The 14,798-nt window shown below is 38.6% G+C and overlaps 1 protein-coding gene across 1 annotated transcript; it reads left to right on the plus strand.

The window, feature by feature from the left end:
- Positions 1-3,664: 3,664 nt before the first annotated feature.
- On the plus strand, positions 3,665-5,296 carry LOC138941275 (uncharacterized). The gene has a single exon (XM_070310792.1). The coding sequence runs from the start codon at positions 3,840-3,842 to the stop codon at positions 5,232-5,234; it is 1,395 nt and encodes a 464-aa protein (XP_070166893.1). The 5' UTR covers positions 3,665-3,839; the 3' UTR covers positions 5,235-5,296.
- The last annotated feature ends 9,502 nt before the right edge of the window (positions 5,297-14,798 follow it).

The following is a 14,798-nucleotide window of genomic DNA, read 5'->3' on the forward strand; positions in this document are numbered from 1 at the left end:
ACCCGCTAGTCCACAAGGAGGAGATAGACAGGCAAGTGATTAAGTTATTAGCAGACGAAATAATAACGCCTTCAGCATCACCGTATAACGCTCCTCTATGGATAGTACCCAAAAAGCCTGCGGCTGACGGAAAGAAAAAATGGAGAATGGTAATAGACTTTCGTAAATTAAACGAAAAAACAGTAGGAGACGCATACCCACTGCCTAATATAGTAGAAATATTGGACCAGTTGGGTAGTGCAAAATATTTCTCCATATTTGATCTCGCTCAAGGATTCCATCAAATTCCAATGGCTCCCGAAGATCAGGGGAAGACAGCCTTCTCAACGCCCTACGGGCATTACGAATATCAGCGGATGCCCTTTGGCCTCAAAAATGCACCCGCAACGTTCCAACGGTTGATGGATAACGTCCTTACCGGACTACAAGGAAACGAACTATTCGTCTACCTCGACGACATAGTTATCTACGCCAGATCTATAGAAGAACATTATACAAAAGTCAGAGAATTAATGCAGAGATTAAGGAAAGCAAATCTGCAGTTACAACCTGAAAAATGCCAATTTTTAAGGCACGAAGTTGCCTACCTAGGGCATGTTATAGGAAACGACGGTGTACGACCAGATCCCAGCAAAATTGAAGCTGTCGAACACTTTCCGATTCCCCGAAACTATAAGAATATAAAACAATTCCTCGGGTTAACAGGATATTATCGACGATTTATTAAAAATTTCTCAAAGATAGCAAAACCGCTAACAGATCTTTTAAAGAAGAATAAATCTTTCGTTTGGACCCCATCCCAAGAGAACGCATTTAATTCCTTAAAACACGAACTATTAAAAGAACCTGTCTTGCAATATCCGAATTTTAAAGAACCATTTTTGCTAACTACCGATGCCAGCGGATACGCAATAGGAGGTGTATTAAGCCAAGGACAAATAGGAAAAGATTTACCGATTTCATATATTTCCAGGACTCTAAATGAGGCAGAAGGAAGATACTCCACCATAGAGAAAGAGTGCCTAGCCGTAGTCTACTGTGTGACATACTTTAGGCATTACCTGTACGGCAGAAAATTTACAATACTCACTGACCATAAGCCGCTAGTCTGGCTACATTCAGTCAAGGATCCCAGCTCCCGCTTATGGAAATAGAGACTAAAATTATCAGAGTATGAATATGAGATACAATATAAAACAGGAAAGACTAACGTAGTAGCGGACGCACTCTCCCGAAATCCACCTATTCCTGACGCATCTATACTTCCTTTGACGAAATCCGACGACGATTCAAATGAATCTCTTTTTTCATATCAGACGGCTACCCAGCAGTCTAGACCCTCCATCACCTTCCCTTCTAACGCATCAGAAGAAAACGCTTTACTAACTCCCCCAGCAACCACAAGAATCCCATCTCAATTCCAATTCCCCAGCATTGAGAACATAAATGAACAAGTGCAGGAACTAAATCAAAGCGATTCAGAAATGTCAGTAGACAACACAGAAGACGAAAGTGAAGATAACATACCTGCCTCTCCACAACCCCGCTCTTCAGGCGAGGAAAACGACTTTAGAATCAACGAAACGCGAGATTCACTGCTATCCCGAAAAGACAACCATATTATTTTCACTACGCTAGAAGGACATCCTTATGACAAAGGCGCGAAAGATTATTTGGCCGAGAATAAACTTCCCACATATAAAGATTTAACTTTCGCAAGAGTAAGAGTAACTAATCTAAATAACGGAAAACATTTAATAAATATTCCCATTAAGCAAAACGAAAAAATACAGACGGAACGAAACGACATAATAGAAGGATTAAGATCATTGAGAGATGCCATAATCGAGCTAAATTTGAAAACTGTTAGTATAGCACAAAATGATCTGTATGATACGATTCCATGGATTTTTGTCTATAAGAGCTTAAAAAGATTTCTTTTCGACTTATCAATAACCATAACAATCTGCAAATCTTTAGTAAGATGCCCCGGCATAACGGAAAGAACGAATATTATTTACGAAAAGCATGCCACAAAGATAGGAGGACACAAAGGTATAAATAAAACCTATCATCGAATTAGACAAAATTACCACTGGCCTACAATGAAAAAGGATATCCAGGAATATATAAGAAATTGCAAGGACTGCCAAGTAAAAAAATTGACAAGGGTAAAGACAAAGCAGCCTATGATGATAACTGACACTCCAGGAGTTGCTTTTGATAAAGTATCAATGGACGTAGTAGGGCCATTGCCGATGACAAGCCGAAATAACTCCTATATTTTAACAATACAGGATCTTTTAACGAAATATTCAATAGCCACGCCCATGGAAACGGCGGATTCCTTCTCAATAGCTGATGCCTTTATAAAAGATTTCGTTTGCATATACGGAGCACCAAGAGCTCTATTAACCGACCAAGCTCCAACCTTCTTTACCTCCTTAATGAAATCAATTGCTAATTATTTTAAAATAAAACAATGCCGTACAACCGCTTATCATCCGCAATCAAATGGATCAATTGAACGTTCGCATCACGTACTAACTGAATATTTAAAAATGTACACCAATCAAAATAGCGAATGGGACGAGCACATAAAACCTGCCATGTTCGCCTATAACACCTCAGTCCATGAAGGAACAAACTATACCCCCTATTCCCTAGTCTTTGGACATCTTCCTAGAACTCCATCTTCCACAATAATTCCAGAAGACGCCACTGAACAACCTTATCAGGACTATCTCACTAACCTTTTCAAAATTTTAAGAAATTCGCAAGGCCTAGCAAAACAAAACTTGGTGCAGTCAAAAGAAAAGAGTAAAGTATATTATGATAAAAGAATTAACGTTCAAAATTTCAAGGTTAATGATAGAGTTTATCTATTAAAAGAGCCCATGAAAGGGAAATTAGACGATCAATATACTGGGCCATACAAGATTTTAGAAATGCTACCAATGAATAACGCGAGGATAGACTTCCGTGGTAAATCACGCGTAGTCCATATAAACAAGTTGAAGTTGTGCAAAGGCACATATTTTATAGATCCGGGATGAAAGAAAGTGCAAAGAAAGAGAAATTTTGTAAGCGCGGCCTGGACCCCCGGATCCAGTAATTTTAAGATATTTTCATATTAGTCTCGTATTAATATTAGAGATTTTTGTTCTAACAACACATACACACATACCTGACACATCTTGTAACATAAAACAACACAAACAACCCATATTACTCTCGTATTTTATATTTAAATATAATATTTCTATTTTAAGGTTTACTACATTCCGATGCTTCTAATTACCGCAATGTTCTCTGGCACAAAGGCCATAATAGCCTACGATTGCGGAGGAGCCTACCTTAATGTGACCACTGTATCTTTACTACGTTCAGGCGAATGCGACATCGACATTGCGACACCTGCGACAATCAACACATACATACAGCTGCTACAACTGTCAAACTACGCGCAAACTCACATAACTCAATGTAAGATAGAAATCTTAAGAACCATATCTCACTGCGGAATGCACTCGCATATTTCAGCCGTTCATAACGGTTACGCAAGCTACTTGCAAGAAACATCTCGCGCTAGGTGCATTCAAATGCATAAAGAGGGTCTTTTAAAGGTAGGAACCGCTGAAATTATCGACGGATTAAAATCAAATCATACGTATTATAGAAGCGTCACGCTTGCCGGCAAGGTGAACGTAGATGGAACTTGTAAGGGAATTCAATATTCGGATTATTACGGCACATGGGATGACGTAATAGTACAAGCAACCTTAAAAATCTCCCTCAGAGATTCATACGTACCGGTTAGATTAAATGCAGGAAAAATAATGCTAAAATCGGGCACAGTTTGCGACCTAGCTGACGAATCCTGTATAGACTCGGACGATGGTTACACCTTTTGGGAAGGAATACCCAATACCGCTTGCGGGTTTGAAGCATATGATGTCTTATATGAAGGTACCTCTACTAAAATCCAAGGCCTCCTTAATTCCCAAAACACCACAATGTTTACCTTAGAATCCCAAGACACCACTTTTGCGTTGACGCTAACGCGAAGACACACTATTTGCGGCTATACTCTATACGGAACAGAGCATCCAAAATTATTTATCTTTGAAACCCAAAAGGGGAACATTTTTAAAGCAAGGTCTAAAATCGCAGTAACTAATTTGGATCTGTTTACATACGCAAATTCAAAATTTGTGTATGTTGAAAAATATATAAGAAACCAAATCACGTCATTATACAGAGACATCATTGTACAGAAATGTGAGTTAGAAAAACAAGTAATTCAGAATACTTTGTCTCTGGCAGCAATACAGCCGGACGAATTCGCCTATCGAATGATGAAGTCACCTGGTTATATGGCAGTGACTTCAGGCGAAGGGATCCACATTATCAAATGCATAGCAATAGAAGTTACTTTGCGAAAGACCAACACTTGTCATACGGAACTACCCGTGACCTTTAGAAATGCTTCTTTGTTCATGACACCAAAATCACATATAGTAATTAGACACAGTACTATAAGGGACTGTAATCCATTACTCCCGATCCTATATAACATTGAAGGGACATGGCTCCAATTTAATCCTACCCCATCCATGGCAACCTCCCCTCACGAAATCAAACCATTAACAAAACTCTCTTGGAAATACCTTGCGCCAAAATCACTAGTCACCAGTGGCATTTACTCCCAACAAGACCTTGACGAATTAAGAGACCACATTATGTTCCCCGCGGAAAAGAACGCGGTTTTACACACCATCGCCCGAGGCTTTACCGGACAATCGATACAATCAGACACGGTTTCATTACAAAACTTATTGGATGAAGACGCGTTAAATAAAATTTATAATAATACATTAACAAAAATATGGGACGGTTTCACCACATTCGGCGCAGCGACCGCTGGTGTATTCGGAATATTTATAATTATAAGAATAATAAAAATTGTATTTGACACATTGATACATGGCTATGCGCTACATGCAGCTTATGGCTGTAGCTTACACTTACTCGGAGCCATTTGGAGCTCTTTCACACATTTATTATTGTATTTGGCCAATAGGCCACAGCCACAACCAAATGTAAATCCCGAAAACCCACCGGAACACACAGACACAAACACAGTACCCAACGCGCCAGCAGAAAACGCGGAACCGCCTACTATACCTATAGTATATACGTTCAGAGATCTACGTACCAGATTGGACGAATAAATTTCATCATAACTCGTTACTCCGAAATTTAAACTAAGGGGGGTGGTGTGACGTCTCAGCCGCACGTCAAAATTTATTTAAACAATATATTTATTGTTAACTCACCCATAGGAGGTGAAAGAAGTAAAAATCCGGAGAAAATTATTCGTTCAAGACAAACTTCTAACTTGTAAAATAGTATTCATACTCGAGAGTCACCCTGTATATAGCCAACGCCCGAACGCGCCAGCGGGTGACGCAAAAATAACTATCATACGAATAAACTATAGAAATAACTAAAGCCTTATATTTGCATTGTACAATCAGACAGACGATTCAAACGCTTTAAAAATTGTAATAAATATTATATATATATATATATATATATATATATATATATATATGAGCATACAAAAGATCTTTTAATAAAGCATTAAATTCAATAAGAAGATACAAGCGAAAAGTGAACGATGCAAATGTAACGTTATTACGTTTTAACCCAATAATTTCAAGTATATATATATAGTCGTTTTAACTTTATATTCATATTAGCTTTAAAAACTTTATATTCACATATGCGCATACACATATTCTACGTAGCATAAGACTTCATTATTAACCATAAAGGTAGCAATAAGGAATTAGGCATATAGGAATATTCATTATAAAACATTTTATTCACTATAGTATTATAAGAGTTTTATAAGAGCCTTATACTGTACATGGTATGCGGACCGGCCGTCGATCGATATTCTTATCCGCCCGCTCGATAAGATTAAGCGGGACAAACAAGTTGGAATGTTGCGAGGGAACGATATAGCTGTCCTTCTCGCACAGAGATCCCTACCAGCGGCGCTTCCACTTGCCATTGCTCCCGCCCATGGGACTCCCTCCAACATCGGGAAGTCTTAGGCGAAGCATAGGAAGAATATCCCACCATCTACCAAAGGCGATCCCACTGCAGCATCTCTCCCACCAACACCCGAAGACCGGAGGAGCTCAGTGCAAGTCCGACATCCAGCATTACTATTCCAAACTTCGAACAGCTAACACGACTAGCTCTTCAATATAGTAATCCGGTGTACGCATCGACAAGCTCCGAATTCACAGTTATAAGACTTCCATTCTTGTACTTCGAGTTTCTCTAGCGTTAGCAGACGCTAGTAATATTAATTGCTTAACTTAACTTAAATATAAAATAAAGTGCTATTTTACTCTACATAACTCTACGAATTATTTCAACATCCGGCTACCTATTTATCCTGAATTAGCCGTCATTACCATAATTAAGAGCGCTTATCAGTGATCAATCTGGAGGACCAGCTACACGGAGAATCCAGCATATTAATTATTATTCAGACACATATAGTCATAAAGGGTAAGAGAAACATTACTTATAGATCCTACACAACCATTGACGGGTTATTAGTCTTATGGTCCCCGGTAGACCCGGTGAACTGCAGGGTGACCGAAAAGGAAAATAAAATATCTCATTTATAAAGGAAAATTACACTAAAAATAATTAACATACACTACTCAGATTTATTACTACTATTAGTATTATATGTTCACGTTCTTAGAATAAAGAATAATTTTTTTTTATTAACTTCGAACGCTGGGACGTGACACTATATACGCAAGTTTTGTTCGTTCGGAACGTCTTAGTTACGTGTCAGTAAGTGAGTTTAGTCGAAAATTCTTGTACAACGTTAAATAAATTGAGGATATACGTTTTTCTGCGCACAAAGCTGAGATCGCTATGTACGCAAGTTTTGTACGTTCGGAACGTCTTAGTTACGTGTCAGTAAGTGAGATTAATCGAAAATTCTTGTACAACGCTAAAGAAATTGAGGATATACGTTTTTCTGCGCACAAAGCAGAGATCGCTATTTACGCAAGTTTTGTACGTTCGGAACGTCTTAGTTACGTGTCAGTAAGTGAGTTTAGTCGAAAATTCTTGTACAACGATAAAGAAATTGAGGATATACGTTTTCTGCGCACAAAGCTGAGATCGTTATGTACGCAAGTTTTGGTCGTTCGGAACGTCTTAGTTACGTGTCAGTAAGTGAGTTTAGTCGAAAATTCTTGTGCAACATGAAGGAAATTGAGAAGAACCGCTTCACGGCATACACTGTTAAAATCGCTATGTACGCAAGTTTTGTACGTTCGGAACGTTTTAGTTACGTGTCAGTAAGTGAGTTCAATCGAAAATTCTTGTACAACGTTAAAGAAATTGAGGATATACGTTTTTCTGCGCACAAAGCAGAGATCGCTATTTACGCAAGTTTTGTTCGTTCGGAACGTCTTCGTTACGTGTCAGTAAGTGAGTTTAGTCGAAAATTCTTGTACAACATTAAGGAAGATAATGATATACGTTTTTGTGCGCACAAAACTGAGATCGATATGTACGCAAGTTTTGGTCGTTCGGAACGTCTTAGTTACGTGTCAGTAAGTGAGATTTGCCTAAAATTCTTGTGCAACATCAAGGAAATTGAGAAGAACCGCTACACGGCATACATTGTTAAAATCGCTATGTACGCAAGTTTTGTTCGTTCGGAACGTCTTAGTTACGTGTCAATAAGTGAGATTTGTCTAAAATTCATGAGCAACATCAAGGAAATTGAGAAGAACCGCTTCACGGCATACATAGTTAAAATCACTATGTACGCACGTTTTGTACGTTCGGAACGTCTTAGTTATGTGTCAGCAAGTGAGATTTGTCTAAAATTCTTGTGCAACATCAAGGAAATTGAGAAGAACCGCTTCACGGCATACATTGTTAAAATCGCTATGTACGCAAGTTTTGTACGTTCGGAACGTCTTAGTTACGTGTCAGTAAGTGAGTTTAATCGAAAATTCTTGTACAACGTTAAAGAAATTGAGGATATACGTTTTTCTGCGCACAAAGCAGAGATCGCTATTTACGCAAGTTTTGTTCGTTCGGAACGTCTTAGTTACGTGTCAGTAAGTGAGTTTAGTCGAAAATTCTTGTACAACGTTAAAGAAATTGAGGATATACGTTTTTCTGCGCACAAAGCTGAGATCGCTATGTACGCACGTTTTGTACGTTCGGAACGTCTTAGTTATGTGTCAGCAAGTGAGTTTAGTCGAAAATTTCTGTGCAACACCAAGGAAATTGAGAAGAACCGTTTCACGGCATACATTGTAAAAATCGCTATGTACGCAAGTTTTGTTCGTTCGGAACGTCTTAGTTACGTGTCAGTAAGTGAGTTTAGTCGAAAATTCTTGTACAACGTTAAATAAATTGAGGATATACGTTTTTCTGCGCACAAAGCTGAGATCGCTATGTACGCATGTTTTGGTCGTCCGGAACGTCTTAGTTACGTGTCAGTAAGTGAGATTTGTCTAAAATTTTTGTGCAACATCAAAGAAATTGAGAAGGACCGATTCACGGCATACATTGTTAAAATCGCTATGTACGCAAGTTTTGTACGTTCGGAACGTCTTAGTTACGTGTCAGTAAGTAAGTTTAATCGAAAATTCTTGTCCAACGTTAAAGAAATTGAGGATATACGTTTTTCTGCGCACAAAGCAGAGATCGCTATATACGCAATTTTTGTTCGTTCGGAACGTCTTAGTTACGTGTCAGTAAGTGAGTTTAATCGAAAATTCTTGTACATCGTTAAAGAAATTGAGGGTATACGTTTTTCTGCGCACAAAGCTGAGATCGCTATGTACGCAAGTTTTGGTCGTTCGGAACGTCTTAGTTACGTGTCAGTAAGTGAGTTTAGTCGAAAATTCTTGTGCAACATGAAGGAAATTGAGAAGAACCGCTTCACGGCATACATGGTTAAAATCGCTATGTACGCAAGTTTTGTTCGTTCGAAACGTCTTAGTTACGTGTCAGTAAGTGAGTTTAGTCGAAAATTTCTGTGCAACATCAAGGAAATTGAGAAGAACCGCTTCACGGCATACATTGTTAAAATCGCTATGTACGCAAGTTTTAGTCGTTCGGAACGTCTTAGTTACGTGTCAGTAAGTGAGTTTAGTCGAAAATTCTTGTACAACGTTAAAGAAATTGAGGATATACGTTTTTCTGCGCACAAAGCAGAGATCGCTATGTACACAAGTTTTGGTCGTTCGGAACGTCTTAGTTACGTGTCAGTAAGTGAGTTTAGTCGAAAATTCTTGTACAACGTTAAAGAAATTGAGGATATACGTTTTTCTGCGCACAAAGCTGAGACCGCTATGTACGCAAGTTTTGGTCGTTCGGAACGTCTTAGTTACGTGTCAGTAAGTGAGTTTAGTCGAAAATTCTTGTGCAACATGAAGGAAATTGAGAAGAACCGCTTCACGGCATACATGGTTAAAATCGCTATGTACGCAAGTTTTGTTCGTTCGGAACGTCTTAGTTACGTGTCAATAAGTGAGATTTGTCTAAAATTCATGAGCAACATCAAGGAAATTGAGAAGAACCGCTTCACGGCATACATAGTTAAAATCGCTATGTACGCACGTTTTGTACGTTCGGAACGTCTTAGTTATGAGTCAGCAAGTGAGTTTAGTCGAAAATTTCTGTGCAACACCAAGGAAATTGAGAAGAAACGTTTCACGGCATACATTGTAAAAATCGCTATGTACGCAAGTTTTGTTCGTTCGGAACGTCTTAGTTACGTGTCAGTAAGTGAGTTTAGTCGAAAATTCTTGTACAACGTTAAATAAATTGAGGATATACGTTTTTCTGCGCACAAAGCTGAGATCGCTATGTACGCATGTTTTGGTCGTCCGGAACGTCTTAGTTACGTGTCAGTAAGTGAGATTTGTCTAAAATTTTTGTGCAACATCAAAGAAATTGAGAAGGACCGATTCACGGCATACATTGTTAAAATCGCTATGTACGCAAGTTTTTTACGTTCGGAACGTCTTAGTTACGTGTCAGTAAGTAAGTTTAATCGAAAATTCTTGTACAACGTTAAAGAAATTGAGGATATACGTTTTTCTGCGCACAAAGCAGAGATCGCTATTTACGCAAGTTTTGTTCGTTCGGAACGTCTTCGTTACGTGTCAGTAAGTGAGTTTAGTCGAAAATTCTTGTACAACATTAAGGAAGATAATGATATACGTTTTTGTGCGCACAAAACTGAGATCGATATGTACGCAAGTTTTGGTCGTTCGGAACGTCTTAGTTACGTGTCAGTAAGTGAGATTTGCCTAAAATTCTTGTGCAACATCAAGGAAATTGAGAAGAACCGCTACACGGCATACATTGTTAAAATCGCTATGTACGCAAGTTTTGTTCGTTCGGAACGTCTTAGTTACGTGTCAATAAGTGAGATTTGTCTAAAATTCATGAGCAACATCAAGGAAATTGAGAAGAACCGCTTCACGGCATACATAGTTAAAATCACTATGTACGCACGTTTTGTACGTTCGGAACGTCTTAGTTATGTGTCAGCAAGTGAGATTTGTCTAAAATTCTTGTGCAACATCAAGGAAATTGAGAAGAACCGCTTCACGGCATACATTGTTAAAATCGCTATGTACGCAAGTTTTGTACGTTCGGAACGTCTTAGTTACGTGTCAGTAAGTGAGTTTAATCGAAAATTCTTGTACAACGTTAAAGAAATTGAGGATATACGTTTTTCTGCGCACAAAGCAGAGATCGCTATTTACGCAAGTTTTGTTCGTGCGGAACGTCTTAGTTACGTGTCAGTAAGTGAGTTTAGTCGAAAATTCTTGTACAACGTTAAAGAAATTGAGGATATACGTTTTTCTGCGCACAAAGCTGAGATCGCTATGTACGCACGTTTTGTACGTTCGGAACGTCTTAGTTATGTGTCAGCAAGTGAGTTTAGTCGAAAATTTCTGTGCAACACCAAGGAAATTGAGAAGAACCGTTTCACGGCATACATTGTAAAAATCGCTATGTACGCAAGTTTTGTTCGTTCGGAACGTCTTAGTTACGTGTCAGTAAGTGAGTTTAGTCGAAAATTCTTGTACAACGTTAAATAAATTGAGGATATACGTTTTTCTGCGCACAAAGCTGAGATCGCTATGTACGCATGTTTTGGTCGTCCGGAACGTCTTAGTTACGTGTCAGTAAGTGAGATTTGTCTAAAATTTTTGTGCAACATCAAAGAAATTGAGAAGGACCGATTCACTGCATACATTGTTAAAATCGCTATGTACGCAAGTTTTGTACGTTCGGAACGTCTTAGTTACGTGTCAGTAAGTAAGTTTAATCGAAAATTCTTGTCCAACGTTAAAGAAATTGAGGATATACGTTTTTCTGCGCACAAAGCAGAGATCGCTATATACGCAATTTTTGTTCGTTCGGAACGTCTTAGTTACGTGTCAGTAAGTGAGTTTAATCGAAAATTCTTGTACATCGTTAAAGAAATTGAGGGTATACGTTTTTCTGCGCACAAAGCTGAGATCGCTATGTACGCAAGTTTTGGTCGTTCGGAACGTCTTAGTTACGTGTCAGTAAGTGAGTTTAGTCGAAAATTCTTGTGCAACATGAAGGAAATTGAGAAGAACCGCTTCACGGCATACATGGTTAAAATCGCTATGTACGCAAGTTTTGTTCGTTCGAAACGTCTTAGTTACGTGTCAGTAAGTGAGTTTAGTCGAAAATTTCTGTGCAACATCAAGGAAATTGAGAAGAACCGCTTCACGGCATACATTGTTAAAATCGCTATGTACGCAAGTTTTAGTCGTTCGGAACGTCTTAGTTACGTGTCAGTAAGTGAGTTTAGTCGAAAATTCTTGTACAACGTTAAAGAAATTGAGGATATACGTTTTTCTGCGCACAAAGCAGAGATCGCTATGTACACAAGTTTTGGTCGTTCGGAACGTCTTAGTTACGTGTCAGTAAGTGAGTTTAGTCGAAAATTCTTGTACAACGTTAAAGAAATTGAGGATATACGTTTTTCTGCGCACAAAGCTGAGACCGCTATGTACGCAAGTTTTGGTCGTTCGGAACGTCTTAGTTACGTGTCAGTAAGTGAGTTTAGTCGAAAATTCTTGTGCAACATGAAGGAAATTGAGAAGAACCGCTTCACGGCATACATGGTTAAAATCGCTATGTACGCAAGTTTTGTTCGTTCGGAACGTCTTAGTTACGTGTCAATAAGTGAGATTTGTCTAAAATTCATGAGCAACATCAAGGAAATTGAGAAGAACCGCTTCACGGCATACATAGTTAAAATCGCTATGTACGCACGTTTTGTACGTTCGGAACGTCTTAGTTATGAGTCAGCAAGTGAGTTTAGTCGAAAATTTCTGTGCAACACCAAGGAAATTGAGAAGAAACGTTTCACGGCATACATTGTAAAAATCGCTATGTACGCAAGTTTTGTTCGTTCGGAACGTCTTAGTTACGTGTCAGTAAGTGAGTTTAGTCGAAAATTCTTGTACAACGTTAAATAAATTGAGGATATACGTTTTTCTGCGCACAAAGCTGAGATCGCTATGTACGCATGTTTTGGTCGTCCGGAACGTCTTAGTTACGTGTCAGTAAGTGAGATTTGTCTAAAATTTTTGTGCAACATCAAAGAAATTGAGAAGGACCGATTCACGGCATACATTGTTAAAATCGCTATGTACGCAAGTTTTTTACGTTCGGAACGTCTTAGTTACGTGTCAGTAAGTAAGTTTAATCGAAAATTCTTGTACAACGTTAAAGAAATTGAGGATATACGTTTTTCTGCGCACAAAGCAGAGATCGCTATATACGCAATTTTTGTTCGTTCGGAACGTCTTAGTTACGTGTCAGTAAGTGAGTTTAATCGAAAATTATTGTACATCGTTAAAGAAATTGAGGGTATACGTTTTTCTGCGCACAAAGCTGAGATCGCTATGTACGCAAGTTTTGGTCGTTCGGAACGTCTTAGTTACGTGTCAGTAAGTGAGTTTAGTCGAAAATTCTTGTGCAACATGAAGGAAATTGAGAAGAACCGCTTCACGGCATACATGGTTAAAATCGCTATGTACGCACGTTTTGTTCGTTCGGAACGTCTTAGTTATGTGTCAGCAAGTGAGTTTAGTCGAAAATTTCTGTGCAACACCAAGGAAATTGAGAAGAACCGTTTCACGGCATACATTGTAAAAATCGCTATGTACGCAAGTTTTGTACGGTCGGAACGTGTTAGTTATGTGTCAGCAAGTGAGTTTAGTCGAAAATTTCTGTGCAACACCAAGGAAATTGAGAAGAACCGTTTCACGGCATACATTGTAAAAATCGCTATGTACGCAAGTTTTGTTCGTTCGGAACGTCTTAGTTACGTGTCAGTAAGTGAGTTTAGTCGAAAATTCTTGTACAACGTTAAATAAATTGAGGATATACGTTTTTCTGCGCACAAAGCTGAGATCGCTATGTACGCAAGTTTTGTTCGTTCGGAACGTCTTAGTTACGTGTCAGTAAGTGAGTTTAATCGAAAATTTTTGTACATCGTTAAAGAAATTGAGGGTATACGTTTTTCTGCGCACAAAGCAGAGATCGCTATTTACGCAAGTTTTGTTCGTTCGGAACGTCTTCGTTACGTGTCAGTAAGTGAGTTTAGTCGAAAATTCTTGTACAACATTAAGGAAGTTAATGATATACGTTTTTGTGCGCACAAAGCTGAGATCGATATGTACGCAAGTTTTGGTCGTTCGGAACGTCTTAGTTACGTTTCAGTAAGTGAGATTTGCCTAAAATTCTTGTGCAACATCAATGAAATTGAGAAGAACCGCTACACGGCATACATTGTTAGAATCGCTATGTACGCAAGTTTTGTTCGTTCGGAACGTCTTAGTTACGTGTCAATAAGTGAGATTTGTCTAAAATTCATGTGCAACATCAAGGAAATTGAGAAGAACCGCTTCACGGCATACATTGTTAAAATCGCTATGTACGCAAGTTTTGTACGTTCGGAACGTGTTAGTTATGTGTCAGCAAGTGAGTTTAGTCGAAAATTTCTGTGCAACACCAAGGAAATTGAGAAGAACCGCTTCACGGCATACATTGTTAAAATCGCTATGTACGCAAGTTTTAGTCGTTCGGAACGTCTTAGTTACGTGTCAGTAAGTGAGTTTAGTCGAAAATTCTTGTACAACGTTAAAGAAATTGAGGATATACGTTTTTCTGCGCACAAAGCAGAGATCGCTATGTACGCAAGTTTTGGTCGTTCGGAACGTCTTAGTTACGTGTCAGTAAGTGAGTTTAGTTGAAAATTCTTGTACAACATTAAGGAAGTTAAGGATATACGTTTTTCTGCGCACACAGCTGAGATCGCTATGTACGCAAGTTTTGTACGTTCGGAACGTCTTAGTTAAGTGTCAGTAAGTGAGATTTGTCTAAAATTCTTGTGCAACATCAAGGAAATTGAGAAGAACCGCTTAAGGGCATACATTGTTAAAATCGCTATGTACGCAAGTTTTGTTCTTTCGGAACGTCTTAGCTACGTGTCAGTAAGTGAGTTTAGTCGAAAAATCTTGTACAACGTTAAAGAAATTGAGGATATACTTTTTTCTGCGCACAAAGCTGAGATCGCTATGTACGCATGTTTTGGTCGTTTGAAACGTCTTAGTTACGTGTCAGTCAGTGAGATTTGTCTAAAATTCTTGTGCAACATCAAGGAA

Source organism: Polyergus mexicanus, unplaced genomic scaffold (genome assembly GCF_030449975.1).
Source record: "Polyergus mexicanus isolate NDT 795.1 unplaced genomic scaffold, iyPolMexi1.0 SCAF_18, whole genome shotgun sequence".
NCBI lineage: Eukaryota > Metazoa > Arthropoda > Insecta > Hymenoptera > Formicidae > Polyergus > Polyergus mexicanus.